The 25996-nt window shown below is 49.0% G+C and overlaps 2 protein-coding genes across 8 annotated transcripts in view; both read left to right on the plus strand.

The window, feature by feature from the left end:
• KDM4A (lysine demethylase 4A) overlaps positions 1 to 15791 on the plus strand; it is a 40776-nt gene extending 24985 nt beyond the window's left edge. For all 4 annotated transcript variants that reach the window (XM_005678566.3, XM_005678565.3, XM_005678567.3 and 1 more), the window contains 10 exons: positions 641 to 822; positions 2296 to 2503; positions 2952 to 3028; positions 3699 to 3754; positions 6294 to 6402; positions 6728 to 6913; positions 10020 to 10190; positions 13824 to 13943; positions 14243 to 14335; positions 14478 to 15791. In XM_005678566.3, the coding sequence (XP_005678623.1) occupies positions 641 to 822; positions 2296 to 2503; positions 2952 to 3028; positions 3699 to 3754; positions 6294 to 6402; positions 6728 to 6913; positions 10020 to 10190; positions 13824 to 13943; positions 14243 to 14335; positions 14478 to 14618 (1343 nt within the window). In that variant the 3' untranslated portion in view covers positions 14619 to 15791. The remainder of the gene's footprint in view (positions 1 to 640; positions 823 to 2295; positions 2504 to 2951; positions 3029 to 3698; positions 3755 to 6293; positions 6403 to 6727; positions 6914 to 10019; positions 10191 to 13823; positions 13944 to 14242; positions 14336 to 14477) is intronic.
• ST3GAL3 (ST3 beta-galactoside alpha-2,3-sialyltransferase 3) overlaps positions 17817 to 25996 on the plus strand; it is a 226739-nt gene continuing 218559 nt past the window's right edge. For all 4 annotated transcript variants that reach the window (XM_018043059.1, XM_018043044.1, XM_018043051.1 and 1 more), the window contains exon 1: positions 17817 to 18039. The gene's annotated coding sequence lies outside the window, so the exon portion shown is untranslated. The remainder of the gene's footprint in view (positions 18040 to 25996) is intronic.

The raw sequence follows: 25996 nt of genomic DNA on the forward strand, positions 1-25996 counted from the left end.
TGTGTGTGGTCATTTTTCTCTGGTGATTGTGAGTGGTCTGTTTGTTTCTCTGTTCCTGTCTTCATCACTCTTGTTCTGACTAGGATATGGAAAACACATGTGCTTGGATTTGGGCACCATGTCTCCTGTTTAGGCCTGATTGATGGAGCTTGTAGGGGTTGATTTTAATTGCAGTCCATTATGGTCCCCTTCACTGAGATCACACGCATGGCAGCTGCCAGATCCCTTTGGATTAAACTTGATTGAAGGTGGAGGAAATAAGTGTCTGTTTGCACTGAGCTTGAGTTGCAAGGAATAAACAGATAACTGGGTAGCTTGTCTCATATGTTCCAGAGCTTTCCTTGGGCTGCTCAACATAGGTCTCCAGGGTCTCTTGGAAGGCAGTCCTGGCTGGAAGGAAGTGAGGAGGTCATTGGAGGAGTTGTAGCCACAGATTGCAGGGCTCCTCACACCACCATCCAAATACTCAGAGTCCTTTGAAAATCACCCTTGCCCTTTGCCTTTGTCATCCATAGGTTCTCAGGCCCTGACCCGGAACCAGAAGGTCCCAGCTTGAGCTGAGCTCCTCGGCTCTCCAGGCAGAGCCACAGAGCAAGGCTGGTGCTGCCTGCCTGACTCACACCTCTGCTTCCTCCTCTAGAGCTACCAGAACAGCTGACCCCCGAGGAGGAGGCTGAGGAGACAGAGGCCTGGGCCAAGCCCCTGAGCCAGCTCTGGCAGAACCGACCTCCAAATTTTGAGGCTGAGAAAGAGTTCAACGAGGCCATGGCCCAGCAGGCCCCTCATTGCGCCGTCTGCATGATCTTTCAGACTTACCATCAGGTAAGCCCTCGTATCCCCTCTGTTTACCCAGTGCCAGCACTCAGGAAAGCTAGCTTTAATGGTGGGTGCATACTTTGGGAAGGGTGTGTTTTTGCCCCATCCGCCTGCTGGATGGAAAGGCTTCACCAGGCAGGTAAGCGTGTGGGTTTCACTTGAGAATGCTCTGGGGAAGAGCAGAAGGTGTGGCTTGGGCTCGGGGGGATTCCCAGCTCCCTTTGGCACTCACACTGTTTGCTGAGGAATCTGTTCTTTCTAGTAAGTGATGATTCCTTGTAGGTGGTTTGTCGTCCTGGCCAGTCTGGAGAGCTGGGGATTCTTTAAATCAGATCCTCCAGCGTTGGCTCTTTTCTTCCTTGCCCATCGCCGCTGTGGATGTTGGCAGCAGTGGAAAGGCACTTGGGAGGGGCAGGAGCAGGGGCTTTGCAGGAGGAAGAGGGATGGGAAAGCACCCTGGCTGAGCCTAGCCATGCCCCTCCCACTCGTGGGGCATTTGATGCCTCCACCGTCATGGGTCTTTTTGAGTCTATCTCTTGGAGGCCAAGAGGGCACCCACAGCAGCCTGTGCCAGAGGACCAGCTCAGTCTCAGCTGGGACCGACACAGGGCAGCACATAGGGAACCAGTCCCCTGTGCTAGTTAGAGTGGCGTGGCTGTCCCTGAGCCTGGCAGCGGCCCCAGGTTCATGTTTGCCAAAGGATAAAACTTCAAACCAGTGTACTTTGAGTTAGTAACTCAGTTTTTCTTTCTAGTGACCAAAAAGTGAGCCCAAAAGGTCACTACGTGTCCCTGACTGGGCAGGAAGCAGGCAGATGGCCTGGCTGTTTATCTGTCGAGCGGGGCTCAGCGTTCCATGAATGGCACAGGCTTGGGGTTGACATGTTTCTGGGCCCCGTCTTTGGAACAGGGGGTGAATGTGCCATCCAGCGGCAGAGCCCACAGATCCTCGCAGTCAGGCTCTTTGCCAAGGGAAGGACATGGACACAGTGTTCTTCCCCAAAGGGCCCCAGGCCAGGAACAGCACGTGGGGCTCCAGCCATGTGACAGAGCTGCAGCTCAGGTGACTGCTGACACGGCCTCGAGAAGAATCCGTGCTGGCCCGCGGGAGCACCTGTCCTGGGGCCTCTCCCTGGGGTGGGTACCGTGCCATGCAGCACAGAGGGAGGCCCCCAGGAACAGCCTTACCCGCCTCTCAGTGCGTTGTATTACCGTCTGGTTGGGAAAGATTGAAGTCCCAGTTGCCTCTTACCTCTCTTCCTCTTCCCGGTTGTCCCCCGGGGCCTTTGTTTGATGCTGCTGTGAGAAATTGAATTTGAGTCATTAGAGGTAACTTCAATTAGCAGCTCTGGGATAATGGCTGTGCACCTGGGAGCCATAGGCGGCCCATCAGGAAGAGACCAGCTTTCTGCTGACAGAGCAGGTGGGGAGTGCAGGACACAGGCCGGGTCCCTGACGTGTGCGCTTACTTCCCCCTTAGGTGGAGTTTGGAGGTTTTGGTCAGAGCTGCGGCAGCGCTCCAGATTTGGCCCCCCAGATACAAAGGACCAAGCCATTGATTCCAGAAATGTGCTTCACCTCGACTGGCTGCACCTCGACGGACATCAACCTGTCCACCCCTTACCTGGAGGAGGACGGCACCAGCCTCCTGGTGTCCTGCAAGAAGTGCAGTGTCCGGGTCCACGCCAGTGAGTGCCTCCCCTCTTCTCTGCATCCGGTCCCAGGGCAAGGGCATCTGACCAAGTCCTCCCACCTCTCAGTCTCCCCACAGCCTCCCACCTCCCCCTCCCGCTGCCCCCCCAGTGCAAAGATTGCTTATGTGTTGTTGGAGTGGTCAGGTCGGGTCTGTGACTTGGGTCTGTGCTCGTACTGTCCACCCTGGGCTGTCCCCCTGGTTGCAGATACGTGGAGGGGACTAGTCCCTGCCGCTCACTGGGTGTTGGTACCAGTGAATCTGGTTTCTGATTTTTTGAGACTTTGGTCCATACTGTATGGCTGATTTGTGGGGGCCGTGGCGCTAGAATTCAGGGGTCTCTGTAAGATTTGCTTGTTGCCTTGGGAAAGGTGTTTGGAGAGGAGCAGCAGGTCTGCCTTCTGACTCTGGGTTTAATTTGCTCACCTCGGTATCCCCGTTAGGTTGCTACGGGGTACCCCCTGCAAAGGCTTCTGAAGACTGGATGTGTTCTCGGTGTTCAGCGAATGCCCTGGAAGAGGTGAGTGCATCCATGCTGTCGCTACCTCCCCGTGAGACGCGCTTGCCCAGGGCCACTCTGCTTCACGTGGACTCTGCCCCAGCGGTCTGAGCAAGACCCGGTACACTGTGATGTGCGAGTGTTGTCAGAATAAACCCCCCCGCTGTGAGAGCATTTGCCGCCTATCTGCAGCAGGGCCCGATGGCGTCTGGAAGCTGTTTGCTCCATTGTGTCAGGACCAAGTAGAGGTCCTCTGGTGAACAGACCACTGCCCCCTGTAAAGAATTGAGCCATCAGGTCAGAGCATCAGAACAGGGCTCAGATGTTCATTTTATGGCTTTCTCTTTATTCTTCACTGCTCTCTGGAACCTGGCAATACCCGCATAGGAGGCAGGCAGAGCCCTGTAATGCCCGCAGCTTGAGCAGGGTATCATTCATGACTTTACTTTCGGCTGTTACTATTAACTGGGAAGACAGTTAGGTTAAGTCAGGCGAATAATTGGTGCACTTGAGCCCCGAGTGGCCTCCTTGTCTTCCTGCAGGGGAGTCCTGGTTCCAGGGGCTGTGCAGGCGAGGCCTCCCATGCTTTCTCATGTGAAGGCTACAGTTGCCCGAAGGAAGTCACGAGGAGAACAGATTGGATGTTAATAATTCGGTGGTGACCACTCCTCCTCCCCCCTCTCCTTGGCAGGACTGCTGTTTGTGCTCGTTACGAGGAGGAGCCCTGCAGAGAGCCAACGACGACAGGTGAGTTTGCTGAGCCCTGAAGCCGCGTGCAGGCGCGCTGCCAGGGTAGGGGCTGTCATCCACATGACTGATGATGACTTGGGAAGCACGCTGTTTGGGGCTGAAATAGCATCTCCAAGACTAATTTTAAAGATGGGAAGCCAGGTAGTCCAGAGCTTCCCCTCGGAGTCAGCCTTGTAAGTGACATCCTTCTGGAGAAGCTAAGATGGACTCACGAGGGAGTGAAGACCCTGTGAAGATGATGCCGGGGCTTCATGGTGGACGGGGGACCTGACGGGTTAGATGTGGGGCTGGTGCAGAGGTGGCCGTGGCTGTGGGCTGTGAGCCCTTCCCAAAGCAGACTCCCTGGCTGTTGGGAATGAGGGCGCATGTCTTTCAGGAGGGCGTTGGGACGTTGAGGAAGCCCAGCTACGCCTACCCACTCGTCAGCCAAACTCACAGAGGGTTCTGTTCCTCAGTCTGGAGCTGGGCTTCTCCCCTGCCAGCAGGTCACTTTCACTGAGCTGAATATTTTAAGTCTTTATTGAATTTGTTGCAATGTTGCTTCTGTCTTTTTGTTTTGGTTCTTTTGACTGCTGGTCATGTGGGATCTTAGTGGGGTCTTAGCTCCCCATCCAGGGATCAGACCCACACCCCCTTGCATTGGAAAGCGAAGTCTTAACCCTAGGACCACTGGGGAAGTTCCGTGAGCCGAGCTTTTGTGCTTGGTCTCGGCTTAGTGGTTCTGGGGTAGAAATGTCAGATGAATGAGGTTTTTGCTGTGAGGCCTGGCTGCCTAGGGGAGAGTACTCAGAGGTCGATGGGGAAACAGCAGGGAGGACCCTGCTTCCAGCTGAATGAAGTCCTTGGCACATAAGGAACTTGGCGCACACACCACCAAGCCTCTTGCCTCACAGGCATCCCCTTCATGCTGCTCTGCTCGCTGCTTCCACTGCTCTAGAGCACTTGCTGCCCTGACTGGAGGTCACTGTGTTCCTCACAGTTGCCAGAGAGTGCTGTTTAAGTCCTTTTCTTGGAGTGGAAATGGCTCTGCTTGCACCTCCCACCTTCACCATATAATCCTTGGTCTGCCCTGCGGAGCCGTGCGGAGACAGCCCTGTCCCCACTCACACACTGCAGGTGGCCCCACGTGGCCCCTGCACCGTCTTGTATGTAGGTTTTCACCTGGCCTGATCCTGAGACCACTCAGCACCTTAGTGGAGCCCATCTAGGTGCGTGTTAGTTTCTCTAGAGGTCCCGAACTTTAATTCTCTAAGGATGTCATTGAACACAGCTCTCAGTAAATGGGGCTGGACAGAAACGAAAGAGTGATTCTGAGGTGGACGAAGGGAGCAGAAGGGAGAGGTCATTTTGGCCCTGGGAAAGGTTTGGGCAAAGGCGTGGAGGGGAGGGCTGGGCTTACTGGCAGATTGGGGCCCATTTGGAGATATTTTGAGGAAGCGCCCAGGTTCTCCAATTAAAGAGATCTGTCGGGAGTTCTCTAATTTATGCTCACTTCCTAAACCATGCCGTACCCCCAGTTCACTGTGGCTCTGTTTGTTTAGCAACAGGCTGTGAGTGAGTGGTGTAAGCAGTGTGACGCGGTGCTGACCTGGGACTGTGTGGTGGGGACCTTTTCCCACTTAGTGTGGGAGACACTTCTGGTCGTAACTCTCTGGGTCTCAGGACCTTGCTGGGAAGTTCAGGGGTCACAGTGGGGGAGGGAGGAAGCACCACAGACAGGCCCGCATCAGAAGAGGCCAGGCTCTTCAAAAGCGGCCGTTGAGTTTTTGTTCTCTGTATCTTTTTGTCCAGAATTTGCCCCAGCCCTGCATGTGCACATTTATTTTTAGTCCCGTACAGTTCCTTTGTATTTTGTTGCTTGAGGAGAAATTTGTCCAGGTGGGAGCATTGCAGCATTGTGGCAGAGGGTCCCAGGTTCCAGTCTGTCTCGTTCCCTTTGCCCTCCACCCCCACCTCTATTCTCTTATTCTGAGGGGTCAAAGATCTTTTCTTCTGAAGCTTATGTTGGACAGGGGCTACAGACCATTGCCTACATCTCGCTGACTGTTCCAAGGACCTGTAGGGACCTGGGCCACTCTCTCCCAGAATGGGTTGAACTCTTTGAGCCATCCTGAAGCATTACTTCGAACTGTTGGAACCTAGAAGACACAAACTTAACCAAAAGGTTAAACAAACAGGGCTAAAAAGGAGAACCACGATAGCCATTTAGCCATTTGAAGAGCCCGGAGCCAAACCAGGGTGTTGGGAACAAAAGCGGGTGCTGACAGGCACCCTGCAGTCAGCACCACCAGAGGGGTGGGCACACCGTCTACCCTTCTGGCCTGACCCTGAGACACACGTTACTCTCATCCTGTAAGTCACATGCTTGCCTCCGCACCCTGCAGGGAGCAGGCAAGCAAGGGAACTTGTTTTTTGTTCTTGCTCCCCCTTGCTACAGCAGGGCCCTGATAAGCCTTGCCTGGGGGAAAAAACCAAAAACAAAGAAGAGAAAGCCACAGGGCCTGGGGGGACTGAAGTGGCCTTTGCCTTTTGGCAGATGGGTCCATGTCTCATGTGCGGTGGCGATTCTGGAAGCAAGATTTGTCAACATTGCAGAAAGAAGTCCAGTGGATGTGAGCAAAATTCCCCTGCCCCGCTTCAAACTGGTAAGGAGAGAGAGAGGGGCATGTGACTGTACATCCTTTCTGTTTCCAAGGCTCTGGGTAGAGGGGAACATAGCACTTGGGAGGGCATCCCCTGGCTGGCCTTCTGCCCCTTGGTTTTGGTCGTGACTTAACAGTTCTCACCTTCTGGTTAAAACTACTTAGTGAGGATGTCTGTGATCAGATACGAGATTAACAGAGGGTGTATGCACCCTTGTGTTTTGGGAAGCAGGTGGGCTCTTGCATGTATGGTTCTGTACATTTGGGGAGCAGCAGAGGAGGCCGTCCCAGTTCCTTTACTCATTGGCCTACTTCCCCTGTGTTGTAGAAATGTGTCTTCTGTAAGAAACGGAGGAAAAGAACCGCCGGCTGCTGTGTGCAGTGTTCTCACGGCCGTTGCCCAACTGCCTTCCACGTGAGCTGCGCTCAGGCTGCAGGCGTGATGATGCAGCCAGACGACTGGCCTTTCGTTGTCTTCATCACCTGCTTCCGGCACAAGATCCCTAATTTGGAGGTGAGGGGGCTGCCATTCTGGAATCCGCTTGACCGTTTTTTCCTGAGTCATTTTCTCTGCAGGCTGTTCATTTGTTGTGTCAGCAAGTTATTTCCTCAAACACTGTGCTTCTCAGAAATGCTAATGAGTATGGGATTAGGAGGTGGCCCCTGCCCCTCTCTGCTTCCTGCCCTGTATGTCCTGTCCTGGGGTATCAACTGCCTTGTGGTTGATTCCTTGTTTGCCTCTCCTCCTGGATAAACTCCTTGAGGGTCGGTGTCTTGTTAATCTGAGTGTCAGGGACATTGCAGAAGCTCTGTAAATATCATGAACTTACGGGAAGAGTAGTACACCATGAGCCCTACATGGCACTGATTTTCTTTAAATAGTGAAGCTTAATGAAAGCTGCATGAAAAGGTTTGGATTAAAGGTGGCATTGATGTGGGTCTTAAATAATAAAGGGGAATTGTGAGCAGGATGCGGTTCAAGTCTTCAGAAACAGAATGAGCGAGCCTCAGAAGGAGGAACGTGTAAGACTGGTTCTGGGAACCTGGTGGGGGGTGGTACTGGAAAGGCAGGCAGTGCCAGAGGAGGAAGGCCCTGGGCTGCCACGCTCAGTTAGGAATCTGACCTTTCTTCCATTAGGAGAGGGGAACTTCTCCAGTGTTGTGACTTCGAGCTATATTTTTTAAAACTGTTCTGGTTTGAAGAAAAGTTTGAAGGAATAAGAATTTGAGGCCAGGAGACCAGTTAGCCTAGGTGAGAAGTTGAGGTCTGAAGTGGGAACACAGAGGCAGAGCTTTAGGATCACAGCCAGCGCTGGATCCCACAGTGGCTGGAACTGATGGGGTCTTTTGACTGCCATGGGGCGAGGAAGGGGGAAGTGAGCGAGTGTGGATTTAAGATGACTTGGGCTACTTCCTTAAAGATAGAAGGGATGCTCATACGGTATTAATTGCGTTCAGGAGCTGAGATGGGCCAGGGCTGTTTTGTAGGGGAAAGCGGGGGAGATAGAAAATGAGGGAAGGACCTGTAGACTTTGATATTGCTGGAACATTCTGGCTGAGGTACCAGGAGGCAGTTGGATTCACTGGATGAAAATTTGGATATTATCAGCATTTAACAGGATAGTTAGAGCTAATTCCTATTAGAAACTGGGCTCTGGAGATTCCTAATAGAAGGAGCAGATGGTAGAGCAGGAAGCAGGGAAAGCAGCTGAGAAGAGAGAGAGACCTGGAGAGAAGCAGAGCAGCAGGGGGCTCAGGAGGGCCTCGTGCTGTCGGGGTGGCGGCGCTGTGTGCACCCCACCTGGGGGCTCCAGGGGCAGTCAGGTCAGGAGCCAGAGTGCCTCCCGTGAGCTGCAGTCTAGTGGAGGGGACGCCCATGAAGACTTGTCAGCAGTGGTAAGGAACAGTCCTAAAAGGAGGGACACGATAGCGCGCCAGCCCAGAGGACACCCTGCCCCCTCACCATTTGGCTCTGGGAAGGGCCTTGGCTGGCTGGCTCGCTCTTCCTCTCCTTTAGTCACTTATTTGGCTGCCTTGGGTCTTAGTTGCAGGACGTGATTTTCATTGTTTGTTCCGGCCCAGACTCAGGAGTGGTGGCACATGCAGGCTCAGTAGTTGTGCCTCGCAGGCTTAGTTGCTCTGCGGCATGTGGCATGCTTAGTTCCCTGAGCAGGGATCGAACCCACATCCCCTGCACTGCAACGTAGATTCTTAACCACTGGGCCACCAGGGAAGTCCCTGGGTCCTCCGTTTTCATAAAGATGTTCTACTGAGCGCAAGAGGTGGTTGGGGGTGGGTTGGGAACTTAGGAAGAAGGGAAAATAGTCAATCCGAGAATGAGGAATAAAAGCCTGAGGTACATTTTGGTGAGGGGGTAGGAGTTTTTTGTTGGAACAGGATTGTGATGTGGTGGTGATCATTATCCCCCCGGCCATCCACACACCCTCACATTGGCAGCTGTAGATGGCTGGTGCTATAAGGAAAGGTGGGTACTGTTGAGTATTTCTTTTACTAATTCACTCTTCACCCATGTACTGGGCACGTCTGACACAGTTATTTGTGTTTTGTTTTAACTTTATTTATTTTGGTCGGGCAGCTTGTGGGATCTTAGTTTCCTGACCAGGGATTGAACCTAGGCAGCCCTAACCACTGGACAGCGGGGAATTCCCCAGGCGCAGTTTTAGATGCTGGGAACATACTAGTGAGTGAGATAACAGTGCCTGCCTTCCTGCTGCATTTCCTGTGGTTGAAAGACGTGTGGAAACAAGTGAACATACAGTGTTCACGGATGCGACGTAAGAGTAAAGCTGGATACAGGAATGGAAGAGGAGGTAGTAAGCAGTGTTGTCCCTGAGTTGACTCTTGGATGTGAGGGAGCCAGTGTGCAGAGAACTGGGGAAGAACCTTTCAGGAAGGGAACAGAGGTGCAGAGACCTTGAGGTGGGAACGTGCTTGGCACGAGTGCTCAGGACAGCAGGGAGGCCAGCGTGGCTGGAGCGCAGAGCTCAGGCCGCTTAGGGAGGTGCGGTTGGACACGAGGCTACCAGATACTCTGTGATCTCATTTGCATCAGGGGCAAGTTCAGAATGGGAAGAAGGGTGATATGAGGGCCCCAGAGGTGGCAGAGTCCTTGTAATGAGGAGCTGTGTGTCACAGACAGCTGAGGATATCCAGGGAGGCTCAGTCTTTGTGCTCTGACCCTGAGGGTACAGCTGGTGGTAAGGTCTGTGTGCAGTATCATGTGGGGGCCCCGGGCCTGCTGCCTGCCCACTTTGATGTGTGTCTGAACTATGTGGATTAGTAGGTGCTGTCTGGCCAGTTCTTCACAATAGGGAAGTCACAAGAGTCTGTTTGGGGAATTTGGGGTGAGACAGGATGGTTGGTTGGCATAGGGACCAGTTGTGTACTGTGAATGAGGGAGGAGCTACGTTATGGGGGAAACGTGACACTAGGTTTTCCCATGTCCTGGCCGGGGTGTGGCCATCTGGAAAAACCTATGCCGTTTACCTTTCCATTCTCATGCTTCTTTCCCTGGTGAACAGGAGCCAGCTCATCTTGGTCCCCATTTGCTAGGCCTGACAGCTCAACATGGGCGTAACCCAAGCCTCTATTTTTTCCAGCGTGCCAAGGGGGCCTTGCAGAGCATCACCGCGGGCCAGAAGGTCATTAGCAAGCATAAGAACGGGCGCTTCTACCAGTGTGAGGTGGTAAGGCTCACCACTGAGACCTTCTACGAAGTCAATTTTGATGACGGCTCCTTCAGCGACAATCTCTATCCTGAGGACATAGTGGTAATGTCTGCATGGAGCTTCTTGGGCATTTTGGGATGGGGGTACTTCTAGGTCTGACTAACCATGGGCCCACCTGCCTTTTCTAGCCTGGCCCATGGTGCCATCATCTGGCCCCCAAACAGAAAGAAGTGTTTGTACTGGTCTTTCTATACAAAGAAAATTGTATGCCACTAGGGTACCCTGGTTTCTCTAGAAGCTTGTAGGAAGCAGTGCTTTCTGCAGTAATTTGAAACATGCTTGTATTGCTCAGTCAGTAAAGCATCTGCCTACAATGTGGGAGACCCGGGTTCAATCCCTGGGTCGGGAAGATCCCCTGGAGAAGGAAATGGCAACCCACTCCAGTGCTCTTGCCTGGAAAATCCCATGGATGGAGGATCCTGGTAGGCTACAGTCCATGGGGTTGCAAAGAGTCAGACATGACTGAGCAACTTTGCTTTGCTTACCCTTAACTCATTGGAAAAGACCTGATGCTGGAAAAGATTGAAGGCAAAAGAAGGGAGCGGCAGAGCATGAGATGGTTGGATAGCATCACCAACTCAATGGACATGAATTTGAGCACACTCTGGGAGATAGTGGAGGTCAGAGGAGCCTGGTGGGCCACAGTCCATGGTGTCGCAAAGAGTCAGACACAGCTTAGTGACTGGACAACAACAGCAACAACCCGTGAAGGTGTTTGGATGCGTTGGATGAAGAGCCCAAGCTTTGGAATCAGATCAGTGTGCCAATACCTGCTCAGTAGCTGTGTGATTTCGGGAGAATTATCCAGTTACCTCTCTGCTACCATGCCCTCTGGGTAGATGTGTGGAGTGTGCTTTTGGTTCTTTACAGCTGAAGGCTTTGGAGGTGGAATAGAAGTTGCTGGGAGATGACCCTGGCCTGGCTGTGTTACCAACACCTGAGACACGAGCCCCGCCTGGACGTGGTCCTAGGTTTTCTGGCTCAGGACTCAGCACCCGGTTCAGGTTGCCCCTGTTGCTCGTCTCTCTGTCCCCATTCCCCCATCCAGCCCCTAACCTTTTCCCGTTAGCCTGAGCACTGGCATAGTGGGATGAAGCCACTTCTTCCTTTAACACGTCCACACACATGAGCAACTTAGCTGCTAAAAATCCACTCATTAGTTGTAAGGCAGAATTCTATGCATTAACAGTAAAGATGGCGTCAGGTATGTCTGTGGCAGTAGGCTAGCTATGCTTTGTGATGCTCTCCCAGTCTGGCAGGCACTGGGCTAGGTTCCTGACCCGGGTCTCTGTCAGACTCGGGTAATACCAGCTCAGAAGCTGGAGGTATCTGTAACTTAAAGAACTCTCAGGACTCTTTCAGACATTACTGAGGACCCTAAAGAGCTTTATGTGGACTATGTCTATTACCCCTCACCTGCCTGTGTTATCAACAAGGCTCATTATTTGCTCGTGATTTGCTATTTGCTCATTATTAGTAGAAATTAAAACAGATTGATTTGAAATAGTCCATTGTTTTTAACAACTTGAAGTAAAACAAAAAGTATTAGTATCCATGGGATTTGCCACTTTGCTGCTGCTGCTGCTAAGTCGCTTCAGTCGTGTCCGATTGTGTGGGACCCCATAGACGGCAGCCCACCAGGCTCCCCCGTCCCTGGGATCCTCCAGGCAAGAACACTGGAGTGGGTTGCCATTTCCTTCTCCAATGTGTGAAAGTGAAAAGTGAAAGTGAAGTCGCTCAGTCGTGTCGGACTCTTAGCGACCCCATGGACTGCAGCCTACCAGGCGCCTCCGTTCATGGGATTATAATTTTGCAAACTCCTTTAATGTCACAGCTTCAGTTTGTTGGAATATATTGTTTTGGTTCCAGTGTATGAAGAAAACTCAGTTTCACATAGATAATGAAAAAGTGAGTATTTAAATAGCATTCCAGATGATTGTGTTCATTCTACTTTGATACTACACCAAACCTCAGTGAATAGTAGTTCCTCAACAGTTAGCTGCAGTGTGGACTCTGAAAGCAGCTTGGTGAACATACTCTCTTAAATTCTGTTGGTCTGTCTTACACTGAGAATGGATCTTTCACCCATGGTGAATTTGAATCCTCATCCATGTTGGTGTAATGGGCTATGCAGATCATTCAGGGATTGTTAAATTTTATTATACAGTACCAAGAGACCACTTTAATTTGTAGCACGAATCTCAGAAAAGTCTTTAAATTTTAGGGAGCGTCAAGCTCACGGTGGTGATACGACTTTTCTGAAATTATAACTTGTGCTTGAAAACTTAGGTTTTATTACTGGTAGTACCGTCAGTCCGTTTTCCTCGAAATGAAAGGCTCACTTCATTCATTTTCAATATCTCTGCCAGTACCCAAGTCTGAATAGCCTGTTTGTCTTTTTTTTTTTTTCCCCAAATAAAACCGGTGTTTCATGAAAAAAAGCAGTTACTTCTTACAAAACTCAGTTACCCGGTGCTTTTCCTCAGGACAGCCATCATGCTTCAGTATGCAAAAGAAAATGTCTTCTGAGTACTTAACACATGTACTTAAAGATTGTGGTTTAACAAAATAACTTTTTCTGCTTTATCAAAGGGACATTGTTATGTCGTTACAGGTTTTTCTCTTTTGTTCCTACATCATGAGTACACAGTGGCTAAGAATGGAGTCACAAGTAGTAGACCTCAGGGTTGCTGCCTCAATATGTGCTGTGGTGCCAGGACCGCACACTTTCTGGGCGTTAACACCATCACTGCAGATGTCAGCACAGTGAAAGAGGCTCATGTTTTATATTCTTGTGAAAACTATCATGCCCTGGCTTGCTCCCTGCTGGTGGCTCAGGAATCTCCCTAAAGTGTGCAGACCATACTTTAAGAACTGCTGTTATTGGAGGGAAAACTGAGTATCTGAGAACTTAAGTGATTTATCAAAGATCGATATTTGACTAGTTAAAACTTCCACCTCAGATTCTTTTGTGGGGCAGTGCTTTCTATTTAATTGTTGAATTCATAACACAATATAGTTATTGTGTAACTAGTCAATAATGAGTTGGCAATACAGTATAAAGCCATTTCTATTCAATAAATGAATTGGCAGTAGAACCTTCCTCTTGTCATGAGTGGAAATGGGAAACAGCAGTTAGAATTTTAGATATTTGGTATTTTAGACTCTGTCCCATTCCTGCTCCAAGGTGTATTTTTCGGGCCATGTCCCCAAGCACCTTCTCCCATTTCTACCCATCAGACCTTTGATTCAGCTGCCATGAGCATGCTCACACACTGACCAAATTATATAACAAGCCCTCTACTGGGAATGCAGCCAGGGTTCCACCCAGCCTTAGGGTGCCCCCTTCTGCAGGGAGTCAAAGTGGTAAAGTTTTTTGCCAAGTCCCATGGCAGGTGGTCTTTTATTACTTTTCTGTTAAGAACTCCTCTCTTAAAATAGTTGAGTACAGTTTGAGGATTTCTTCCTGGCAGAACCCTTAGAACTGTCCCTTAGACAGTTGAAGGAGCATGAGAAAGGTTCTTGATGATGGTCGTTGTCTTCTACATTTATTAAGGTTAGTAGAGCTGCTTTTTTTGTCACCTGGAACAGCAGCAGCCAGCAGAGACAGCAGGTAGACTAAGCAGGTCTCTCAAATGGACCTCCCTTTCACCCTTCTTCTTACCATTCCCTCAGAGTCAGGACTGTCTCCAGCTGGGTCCTCCTGCTGAAGGCGAAGTAGTCCAGGTGAGATGGACAGACGGCCAAGTCTATGGAGCCAAGTTTGTGGCCTCTCACCCCATCCAGATGTACCAGGTAACCAAAGGCTTTGCTGGGGATGGGGGGAGGCTGGTGCTTGGTTAGTTCAGTGTTTAATCTTGAGCCAGAGGCGGGGCAAGTCTTTGCTCTTGGGAGAGGAGAGCTTAAGGTATCGGTCACAACCCTTTTCAGAGCTGGGGCTGCCCTGTGTCCAGTCTGCCGGGTATGGCTTCAGACATGGCAGGCCTTGCTTCAGTGTTCTAAACGCTTCCTGTGTCTGCAGGAAATGGCCACTGTGCATGGTGGACCAGGGAGCGACAGGATATCTTAGCGTAAGGCCTTTGTTTCCTTGGTAGGTGGAGTTTGAGGATGGCTCACAGCTTGTGGTTAAGAGGGATGACGTGTACACGCTGGATGAAGAGCTTCCCAAGAGAGTCAAGTCTAGACTAGTGAGTGTGTTTTCTGTGTGCCCTTGGTTCCCCTCTGGGAGGGAGGGAACAAAGCAAGGACATGACGCTTTGTTTTTTCTTCGGGAGGTGCAGGCATTGGCCACAAAGTGCTCATTTATTTGGCTTGCCTATTCTTCTACAGTCAGTAGCCTCAGACATGCGCTTCAATGAGATTTTCACGGAGAAAGAGGTTAAGCAGGAGAAGAAACGGCAACGAGTTATCAACTCAAGGTACCGGGAAGATTACATCGAGCCTGCACTATACCGGGCCATCATGGAGTAGGTGCTTCCAGCAGCTGAGAGAGTCCCAGTCAACAAGGCGAAAGCACTCTGGGGTTCCACAGCACAGCAGACACTTGGAACTCTGAAGTCTCTAAAGTGAATTGTAAAATGAAAAGGAATGAACTAACCAACCCCATCATCTTCTCACTCTGCCCTCATCGCATTCCGCTGTAGTGCAAGGACGAGCCCTTCTTGGACATGTGGCAGCGGACGACGAGCTCCCAGCTGATGGGCTAAGCACTGGAATGCTATGGCTGCACTGGCCCCAGTCTGCAATGGGTCGACTGTGCCGGCTGGGCTGGTTACCCTGTTCCTGCCTCGGACTTAGCTTCCTAACGATCACCTGCACCAGCTAGGCAGAGGTGCTGGTGCTTGCCCCCCTAACCCCTTTTGTATTTATGTGTGTGTGGGGGGTGTGCGTGTGTGTCGGTATGTATGTTTGGTCTGGACCAGCTTCTGCCAGCCCCTGGCCTTTACTTTCTTCCTTGCCTATCCAGGGCAACAAAAATGTGAAATTCTGCCCTCAGCTGAGCTGAGTAAGGGCCCTTGGGGGTTGGCTGGAGATGGCTGTGGCATCTGTCTGTCCCTAGAACTGCCTCAAGGGAGTGGTGGCAAAGCTGCAGTGATGAGATGGAGATGCTGAGGAGTTAAGCCAGCTGTTTGCCCTCTCTTGAAGAAGAAGATAGGATAACATGGGTGTGTTTGCCCATTATCACTCCAGGCACAGAGCGCCTGTGGACAGTATTAGAGGGTGTGGGTGGGGAATAATCTGAAGGGAGATCTAATGATGGAAGCAGGCAGAGCCTGGTGAGTGATTCTGTCAACAGAAAATTGCAATCATGCAGGGGCTGGGAGGGTTAAGATGAATTGGGGCCACTGGAGGCCAGGGGCAGGTTTAGATATGCCCCTTGGTCTAGGAGTGGGAGGGAGCTGATTTTGGGGGTGGGGGTGGGACTGGAGGGCAACACTGAAGGGGTTAAACAGGTTTTTGCTCCTCATGAATTTGTTTGCCTGGGCCCAGGATTGGAGGGCTTCACACTTATACCCTGTGTATACAAGAATCAGATTTATAATACTCCCCGTTTTTTTGTTACGTATGAACGCTATAAACCAAACTATTTTGAAAACTGGTGCATCACCTTGTCCTTAGCAATAAAATGTGTTGAGCAGAGGATTGGCTGTGTCTGCCCCAAGGAGCCTGATGGCTCAGGGTCAGGCCGGGAGTGTACCTAGAGTCCACAGGCTCTGGAGCAGGGCCATGCATTTTAAGAAGGCTCTTGAAGCCCCTCCTAAAGAGATGGACTCTTTGTCAAGTTCTGGTCCTTTGGCTCTGTGTGATGGGGACCTGGGGAGAAGAGGCCCTTTGGCCAAGAACACGTCCTTTTGTTTCTCTTGCCTTAGAGATGGGATGGAAAAGCTAATAGAGGGAGAACCAGACCACTTCCACAACCTGTAGAAAGAACTGAGTTTGATCTCTTCTCATCTCAACCCCACTTGCTAACTTCATTGAGCAGATGTGAGTTTATACTAGTGTCTGTTCCATAAAAACTGTAGAATCAGCTTGAAAGAAGGCAGGACATTTTAGGTACTTGAAGAGCAAGAGATTGCCCCCTGTCCCCCTTCCCTTGGGTCCTGAAACCTTTCTGATCTGCCTGTAGTTGGTGAGACACTTCCTGGAGGATGACCCAGTTCCTTTGACCAGCGGTGGGTTCCTAAGGTCCAGGTGGACAAGGATAGAGCAGCAGCAGAGCAGGGAGGGACTGGTGAATTGGGCACAGCAGAGCTGTTCCAGCTGGTCTAGTTCTTGGCTCTGGCCAGATGTGGGAGAGTCTTGGGTCAGCTCAGCAACTCAGTGCTGCTTTGTGTCCTGGCCTTGGGAGGTGGCTGACATCTCTGGTGTCTGTGGGGAAAGGAGGAGCAGCAGGTTTCAATGATTCTTTTCTGTTCTGCCAGTCTCCTAGGGCCAAGAAAAGGGAGGTTCTCTTTTGTCCAGCACCCAAGGATTCCCAGGGGAGAGTGGACAGAGCCAGGAATTAATGGATTGGCAAGCCCTGGGAACACACATCTTTGGAGGGAAGGAAACTTTCCCCAGACTTGGCAGGGTCTAGGACCTACCTCTCTCTCGCTGACCTACCATCCCCAGGGTGCTGCAGGACAGGCAGGGAAGTCCCTGGTGTAACCCCAGCAGTTCTTTCTCAACAGCTGATTATTTTTCTAGAAATTTTTGTTTTGGTCGAATGTAATAATCCCTTGGGAAACTTAAAGTTTAAAGAGGTGATGAAACTCAAGTCCCACAGAACAGACCCTTGTGCCTGCAGTCAGGCCTAGGCCTCAACCAACTCACCGGGCTCCCCTAAGAAGACTTTTTGTCAGGACAAACTGCCCACCTTTGGTGAGGTAAAGTCTTAGGGTTGGCAACCAAAGACCGCAACCGGACAGTTCTTCCTATCCCGTAAATTCCCGGGAGGGGTAATTGTGTTTTAAATTGTGCCCTAGTAGTGTGGGAGAAAGCTGGGCTCTCCGGAGCTGCGAAGGGTAGACGAAATGGGGCGGATAGGTCCTGGAATAGAAACTCTAAAGGCTATTAACGTGTGAGTCTAAAGTAGTAAGAAGGGCAGCCAGCGACCCCTGTACCCCTTCACTCCACAGGATTGGGCAGGGTTGCCCAACCTGTGGAGGTCCACAGCCTCGGGTCTCAGCCTGAGTCTGGGGCAGATGCCTGCGTTCCTCGGCGTGGAGTGACCGTGGACCCCTGTCCCCCTCACGACCGGGAACAGGCTCTCGAGGGATTATCTCGGCGGACCGTGAGCCCTGCGGCCGTCAGAAACCCACATCCCGAACGCGCACCCTCCAGGGTGTGAAGCTGCGGGTGGAGGATTCCTCCAGTCGGCGGTCGGGCTCCGGGGAGCAGGGAGGGAGCGTCGGCGCGGAGGCAGCAGGGCCGGGCGTCGGTCCAGCGGGCCTGACCGGCAGGACCGACTCCCCGCCCAGCCAGCAGCCCGGGTCCGCGCGGGGCGGGGCCGAGGGGAGAGGGGCGCGCGGGATGGGCGGGTTGCAGAACTCGGGGCTCCCGTGATAGCGGGCCCCTCTGGGGTGCGCCCGCCCACTGCTCGCAGCGCAGCCCCGCATTGGTCAGCCCGGTGCCCCGCCCGGCTCCCGCGCGCCGATTGGCCATGAATGCCCGACCCCCGGCGAGGGCGCTGAGGCGGAGAGCCGGATTGGTGGTCCCGCCGTCCCAGGGTCGCGGCCGCGCGCTCCGCCCGCGGCTGCGTCCCCACTATGGCGGCGCCCAGGCGGCCCACCGCGTCGTGGGCGCCCGCCGGGGTCCCCCGCGGCTGCCGCCCCCGCCTGAGCCGTCGCCCCCGCCTTTCCGCCCGCGTCGTCCCTGGCGCCGCCTCCCCCCTGCCTCCCTTCCCGCTGCGGTAAGGACCGGTCCTGCGCGCGCCGGGGCGGGTAGTCTCCGGAGTAACGGTCGCCGCCACCCTTCCCCTCCCCTCCCCCGCTACCCGCGGTTCCAGGTCGCCGGGGCGCAGAGCCCGAGTGCGCTGGTGCTGGGGAAGGAAGGGTCGCGCGCGGCCCAGCGGTCTCCAGATAATGAAGTCCGGCTCAAACTGGGGGCTCGGGGAGGGAGTTCGGTCCCACGGAGACCTCGCCTCGGTAGGGGCTGCCAGGCCTCGGGGAAGAGGACGGCTGGACTCGGGCCGAGCGGTCTAGGTCACCTGCGCGCGAGACCCCGCAGCGCTGCGCACCTTGGTGCAGAGGAGGGACATGGTCAGGCGGGCCTTCGCTGTGGGAAGAGCAAGGAAAAGTGGAAAGCCTGAGTGGGATCAGCAGCGTACGGGTAGCGGTTGTCATTGCTTATTGCTCTGCCAGCTGCCAAATGTTCCGGGAACCCGGGTCAACTTGACTGACAAAGTACGCCTCTTGGTTCGTTTCACCTGGCACTTCTCCCCATTGTTTACTCTCTGATTTTGTTTGCAGGAGGTAATATATTAGTGATGAGAGCAGGTTTGATTAGGATAGTGTCCCACGAATATTTTTAAATTCCTTTTTGGAAGCGTGCTCGTTTTATAATTCCGTAAGGACTTCGCTTGTTGGTGTTGCCGGCACAGAGGAGGAAGGAAACTGAACTGAATCATTGTAATTAATTGGGAGAGAAACCAATGAAGGCACCTGCTATTTTGTAACAAACAAGCAACTTACAAACTTTTCTGTCGATACACTTTGAATGGTCTATACTATGGCTAGTTGAACAGGAAGGTAGGTAAAAAAGCACTTACTGAGTTCCTGAAAGTAAATAAACCCCATGGAAGATTAGGGTTATTTCCAAGTCAGAATCACCTTGGAGTGCTGATCATTGAAGTGTTAGGTATATCTTCAAGTCAAAAAAATTCAAAGGAAGCTGGCACAAAAATTTATGATCGAAATGGTGTATTCAAACAATCTCTTAAGGCAATAGCAGTTCCTAAGAGTAAAGATTCTTAACTCAGGGATACTTTGAAACATTAAGTGATGAAATCTCCCTGTTTCACATGTCTAATCATGATTTAATAAAAGTAAATTATTAATGAAAAAGGTGCATATTCTTAGAGACTAAGTTACTTTGGATTATCAATAAAGTATCTGTTGTGTACATGTAAGGCATGTAAGGCAATGTAACTGTGGGGACCTCACAACCTGTATTGTATGAGACTTGTTCTGATGAGATGGTTTGTGGATAGAAGGGCACACAGGAAAATGATCATTAATAATATGGTCTCTAGAATTCTAGGACAGTAGGTACTATGAAAATTCTGGAAAAGGAGAAATCCGTATGTTTGAGGAAGGTTTTACATGAGAACTGAGGCTTGAGTTGAGCCGTGAACTCAACTAGGTATACATGCATGATGATGAGAAAGGAGACTTGAGGAAATGAGAAAGTGAGGATGGGGAAGGCAGCAGAGGAGAACCCAAAACACTCGGGGGGTGGTTCCAGGAGGGTCTTACTGGAAAAAGTGGGAGATAAGGTTGATGGTATCAAATCAGGGAGTACTTTTGTCCTGGGTGAAGCTCGGGGTAAACAAGAAGTAGTTCTTCAGATGAAACTGGAGCTTGCTATTAGAAAAGCACATGGCAGCCCTTTGTTTGCCCTTGTTGCTTTTCTGAGTAGCCTCAGCTAGTTAGCATTGGTCCTCTCAGCTACCTAGGGTCTGCACCTGAGGACTGATTCTTGCCTTCCTTTCATCTCCCCAGTGTGTTAAGTTGGTTGCCAGTTTTTATTGCTACAACTTCCACACTGTTTCTAGTATTTGCTTCTTTTGGTTCCTACCATCATTATACTGATTTGGGGCCATTGATACCTTTCCCTCTTATTACTGCAGAAACCCTCTAACTTCCCCCCTGCCTCCTTTCATCTATCCTATGTACTATCGTCATTTCTAGGTAATTCATTTCCCCAGCTTAGACTTGTACTTTTTATTTTTCCCCATCTTTATCAAGATTTAAATGACGCATATAACCCTGTAACTTTAAAACACACAGCATTTTGATTTGATACAGATATGTATTGTAAAATTACTACAATAAAATTAGTTAACATTATATAATTACTTTTTTGTGGTAAGATCATTGAATTATACCTTCTTATACGTTTTCTTTCTTATCTATTTTCTTTCTTTTTTAGAGTATAATTGCCTTACAATGTTGTGTTAGTTTTTGCTATAAACCAAAGTGAATCAGCTATATGTATACATATATCCCCTCCTCCTTGAACCTTCCTTCTACCCACCCCTAGCCTAGGCTTTTAATGGCTTCCTATCTTCTGTTGAATTAAGCACAGGCCAGCCTGGTCTGGGCAGTATGGGTAAACTGATTTCTTGCTATTCCCTTTGATTTTACAATATTTTCCAAGTCTGGAACTGTTTGCTCTTTGTTGTCTGTGCTCACTGTCTTTGCTCTTGTTGCTTTTTCTGTCCTAAATGACTCCTTGGAATCTCTAATTGTTGGTTCTTACACATTTGTCAGGGCCATTTGATGGGAACTCTTTGTGAAACTCTTCTGTACTTTTCTCCCTGTCGGCATGGAACTCAGTTCAGTTCAGTCCAGTCTTTCAGTCATATCCGACTCTTTGCGACCTCATGGACTGCAGCACACCAGGCCTCCCTGTCCATCACCAACTCCCGGAGTTTACTCAGACTCCTGTCCATTGACTCAGTGATGCCATCCAACCATCTCTCCTCTGTCGTCCCCGTTTCCTCCCACCTTTAATCTTTCCCAGCATCAAGGTCTTTTCAGATGAGTCAGTTCTTCACATCAGGTGGCCAAAGTATTGGAGTTTCAGCTCCAACATCAGTACTTCCTATGAATATTCAGGGCTGATTTCCTTTAGGATGGACTGGTTGGATCTCTTTGCTGCCCAAGGGACTCTCAAGAGTCTTCTCCAACACCATAATTCAAAAGCATCAATTCTTCGGTGCTCAGCTTTCTTTATAATTCAACTCTCACATCCATACATGACTACTAGAAAAACCATAACCTTGACTAGATGGACCTTTGTTGGCAAAGTAATGTCTCTGCTTTTTAATATGCTATCTAGGTTGGTCATAACTTCTTTTCCAAGAAGTAAGCATCTTTTGATTTCATGGCTGGCAAACCACTTCAGTATTCTTGCCTTGAGAACCCCATGAACAGAATGAACAGTATGAAAAGGCATGGGACTAGTTCCTCCTTTAAACAGTTAAAACACTAGAATCTGCCTTTTTGCCCCAATTGCCAACATAAAACTGAAACTTTTTTAAGACATGAATTGTCTTCATCTTCTAGCATAGTATTTTGTGCACAGTAGGTACTTGGTAAATATATTTTAAGTTGAACATGGCTTTGAACCAAGATAGATGCAAAGAAAATTCTTTGGGCAAGCAAAATGTTTATCATAAAATCTGTAACGAAAGCTACTTATGTGAGAGAATTCCTTACTGAGAAAGTTGATGTATTGGTCTGGATCGCTTGGATTAGGCTTCATTAACAAAAACCCTTAAGACTTCAGTGGCTTAACAGAACGAAAGTTGACTTCTCATTCGTGCCATGTGTCCAGCAGGACTACACGGGTGATTCTGCTCCTCTCAGTTACTCAGAGATCCTTGCTGGTGGAAACTCTTCTTAATATGGTTTTCCATGACCATTTTGATCAAGTGGAAGATGGTGATCAAGACACTGGATTTTAAAATATCTGACCTTAAGTGGCACATGTCACTTTCATTTCCATATCACTGGCTAAAGCAAATCACATGGCCATGCCTAATTTTAAGGAATGGCAGGGAATTGCAGTCTTAAGCGTGTGCCTGGAAAGCAAAGAGCCTGAAGTGAGTGCTGGACAGCACTAATGACTGCTACATCTTCTATGAGCACCGCGGCCCAGCCTGTGGAAGATTAGAGGTAGCGAAATCAGATGCACTACTAGAGAGAAATCATTTTCTATAAAGTGCTTTGCCCAGTACCTCGTTCAGATTAGGCACTCATGGTCATGGTATTCATTGGCAGCAGCTGCAGGATTTGAAGAAACTTTGAGAAATCAGGTAAGGAAATTCCAGGGTTCCCCCAGATTTTCCTACCCTTTTCTACTTCCTTGGCATCCTGCCGCACTCTTCCTTTCTCACCTTTCTTATCTTCACGCATCCTGTTTTATTTTTTACTTGGTTTTGCATGTGTCTGTCTGTTCTGCTGCACTAGGTCCTCTAGTCATCCCACAAGTACTTATAGAACGTGAGCTCTCTACTAGCCTCAGTGATCAGTCACGGCATTGCAGATACAAAAGGCATATCCCAGGCCTGAAAGAGCCTGTAGTCTGGGAGGACCAGAAGCCAGTGAACTAGCAGTTAGAATACATTGCAATGTGCTGTGTTTGGGGGTCCTGTGGGATCTCCTGAAAGGGAACCTGATGTCACACAGGGAGTATAATTAATGATTTTCCTGGAGAAGCTCACACCTACCTAAGTCTCAGATAACTAATTATTAGCTGAGTAGAGGCAGGTTTAAAAGACTTTTCAGTTAGGAAACAATGTGTGTAATGACCTAGAAATACCAGAGAATGTGGCTGCATTCTGAAGACGCTTGAATGGCAGGAGAACAGTCTGTCTGGGGAGTGTGTGGAGGCTGCAGAAGTCAGGCTGTGAAGGCTTGTCAGGTCAGGAGTTGATCCTGACTGAGGAGGAGCCACTGAAGTACTTGAAGGTGGGAGATGACTTTATCGGCTTTGCCTTTTAGGAAGGTCAGTGTGTGTGGAGACACCAGAGGAGTGAATGTCCTGTTTCCCTGCCATGGAAAATTGTGAGATTTGCAATCAGAGTACCATGTCTGCCACACAGAATCATAATACACCTCTGGAGGAGGAGAGCTTGGAATAAGTTGCGGCTGGAGGGAAGGTTCCCAGTCAGGCTGTTGCAGTAGTTGGAGGGGTGTGTACATGTCCTGCCCTGGGGAGAGTCAGCTGACCAGGGTTTCCATCACGGCTTCACCAGTGTCGACGATGTGACCTTGGACAGTCTTCAGAACCTCTTGTGTCATCTTGGTTTTTCAAACTGGTAAAATGGGATTAAAAAATCCCTACCTTGCAAGGTGGTTCTGAGTATTTGAGCAAATAGATGTAAAAAGCCTGCTCCTGTACTGTTAGACACTTAAGGGACTTCTTATAATAAAAATAATAGTTTCAAGATTCTTAATGCTTAGTATATTCCCTGGTTCATGGTAAGTGATTGTTAGCCTAAATTCCCACCACCTGGACATAACCACTGCCAACATTATGTTTTTTTGGTTGTTTTTTTAATACATCTTAAATGATTGAAATGCTGAATTTTGTGGGTTGGGCATGAGGGAATTATCCTAAGATCAGGAAGAGAAGAGTTGGTCGATATGAATACCATACCAATTTAAACATTCTTTAAATGCCAACAAACTGTCTGTGTTTATTCAGCTGTTCCCAGCCCTCACCCAGAAGTGATAGACGCATCTGCGTACTCTCTTGTCACTGATGTTATAATGTGCTCACTGCCTGGGGTGTTAAGATACATGTGCTTCTCCTTCAGCCTGTCGTCATCATTGTGACTCTGTCCGCCTGAAATTTTGCTCCTTCTCAGTCTTCTTCTGAATATATTTGTAAAGATGATAATACAGGTTTAATTCTAATTGTTCTCCTTTCAGCTTCTCCCTGGTTATCCGGGCTGACAGGAGTTCCTCCGCTATGAACTTCTACACAATTTATGTTATTCTAATTAAATATTATCTATCACCTTGTCTTACAGAATTCGTCTATGTCAGTAAATTTCTCTTTTGTGGTTTTCTTTACAAAGTGATAGAAAGAAGGCATGTTTATATGTTTTTGACATGACTTAAAAATCCATGGGAACCTTGTGTTTGAAATACGTTAATATACAGGATTTCAGTATTCTATTCCTAAATTTTAAGTATATAGCAGTGATTTTTCAGAGTCTTTGATATCAAGACCACTTTATAAGTTTGAAAATTATTGAAACCCTAAAGAACTTTTTATTTCGTGGGTTTGTCTTTTGATACTTAATATATTAAAAATTACTGAGATTTTAAGTCACTAGCACACATCTCATTAGCTGTGAGGACAATGATATGGTTACATGTCATCATATTTATAGCCTCTGGAAAACTGTGCTGGACCCTTGTGAGAGAATGAGAGTGAACAAGGCAAATAATGTCTGAGAATTACTGCGAAAATAGTTTTAAACTCATGGATCCACTGAAAAGGCCTTAGAAACTCTCTAGGGTCCTTAGACCACAATTTGAGAACTGCTGACATGGAAACATGAGAGTTTTTATAATGGATGTTTCTGCATCTTTTTGGCAACACAATAATGTAAGGATGGAAACATTACCAGATGTCTGTTTTCAAAATGCACTCAACAGTTTCTTAAGGAACAAAACAAACCACTCCCCACCCCTCAAAAAAAGAAAAACCAAACTAGTTTCCAGATTTTGTTAAGACATGTTCTTCACCTTGAAAGGACAAATGTGTGTATTTGGGGAAAATCTTCTGGGTGCCATACAATTAACAGACATTTGCCATCCCAGAAAAGTTGAAAAGATTTGGAACACCAATATTTGTAAAAGAAAAATAAACAACTGCCCTTTAAGTCCTGGAAATCTTATGCATACTTGCTTGGCCAGATGGTAAGCAGAGAACTTCTTTGAGGTACAAAAGTTTCATGGTTACTAACCATCTCATTGCCAAGTTTAGTTATGGTCCTATTTGTTTAAAATAGGATCCAGTTTTTATGAAATTAACCTCATTGATGCCATTTTGTATTGCATAAACTGCACCATGCCACGAAGCAGGTGGTAAGTGATGGTACCACTGCCTCCCATTATGTGGAACTTTCACACTTTTTGAGGATTCTTCCTGAACCTCATGTGCCCCAAAATGTCTGACAGAGGGATTGAGGAGGCCAGTGTCCACTGAAGTTAAATATCAGATAAGTTTCCTGACAGGAGTTCTGGTATTTTCTTTGGTGGCTGTGAATTATTTTGAGTGCCATTGAGATGCTCCTTCTCTAGACAGCAGATGGTCTGGGCTGTTACACATGCCTCTCACCCTTGCTTGGCCTTCCTCAGGCTGTCCTACTCAAACGATCTTTCTAAAATGCAGATATGATCTTGTCATTTCTCTTCTTAATGCCATCACTGGCTCTCCGTTGCCAGTGGGATTCATTTCTGCCCCTTTAGCACAGCATCTGAGGCCTGTCTCAGCTTCGTCACTGCAGCCTTTCTGAAACCGCTTGGACAGTTACTAATTCGCACCACCTCATAATGTCTGTGCCAGTTTAACTGCGTGCATCACACTGTTCTCAAGGGCAGGCGCCACTATGTTCCTTCTGCTGTGCTCAGATGTGTAATAATGGCTTCTGCTTGGGCTGCTAAGATGGCATAGCTTCCAGCATGGTTCCAGCATAGTTATTCCGTAGTATTATATTTGTTTTCTTACCCTTTTTAAAAAAAGATATGAGCTGATGAACAATATGGAACTACATAGACCTAAAACACCTGAAGTCTCAGAGACATAATAGCAATGAAAGGGGACATTTATCTCATATTTTCTCATGATGTACTTTACACCCACAGGAACAGAACAATATATTGATATCCATTATTTACCAAATAATACCATTATACCAAATCTTAATATACCACATTGCTTCAGTTTGTTTTTCTTTTTTTAAACAAAACTTGGCAGTTCCAATAAAAACCCTTTATATGTTTTCCCCTGGTATCCTCTCTCCTTAACCAGAGAAAGCACTATCTTAAATTTAAAGGTTTCAAGTCCACATGCACGTTTCTGTGCCTCTGTGTTTTCGCTGCATCCTGTGTGCCGTCTACCGT

The sequence above is a fragment of the Capra hircus genome, chromosome 3 (genome assembly GCF_001704415.2).
Source record: "Capra hircus breed San Clemente chromosome 3, ASM170441v1, whole genome shotgun sequence".
Classification (NCBI taxonomy): domain Eukaryota; kingdom Metazoa; phylum Chordata; class Mammalia; order Artiodactyla; family Bovidae; genus Capra; species Capra hircus.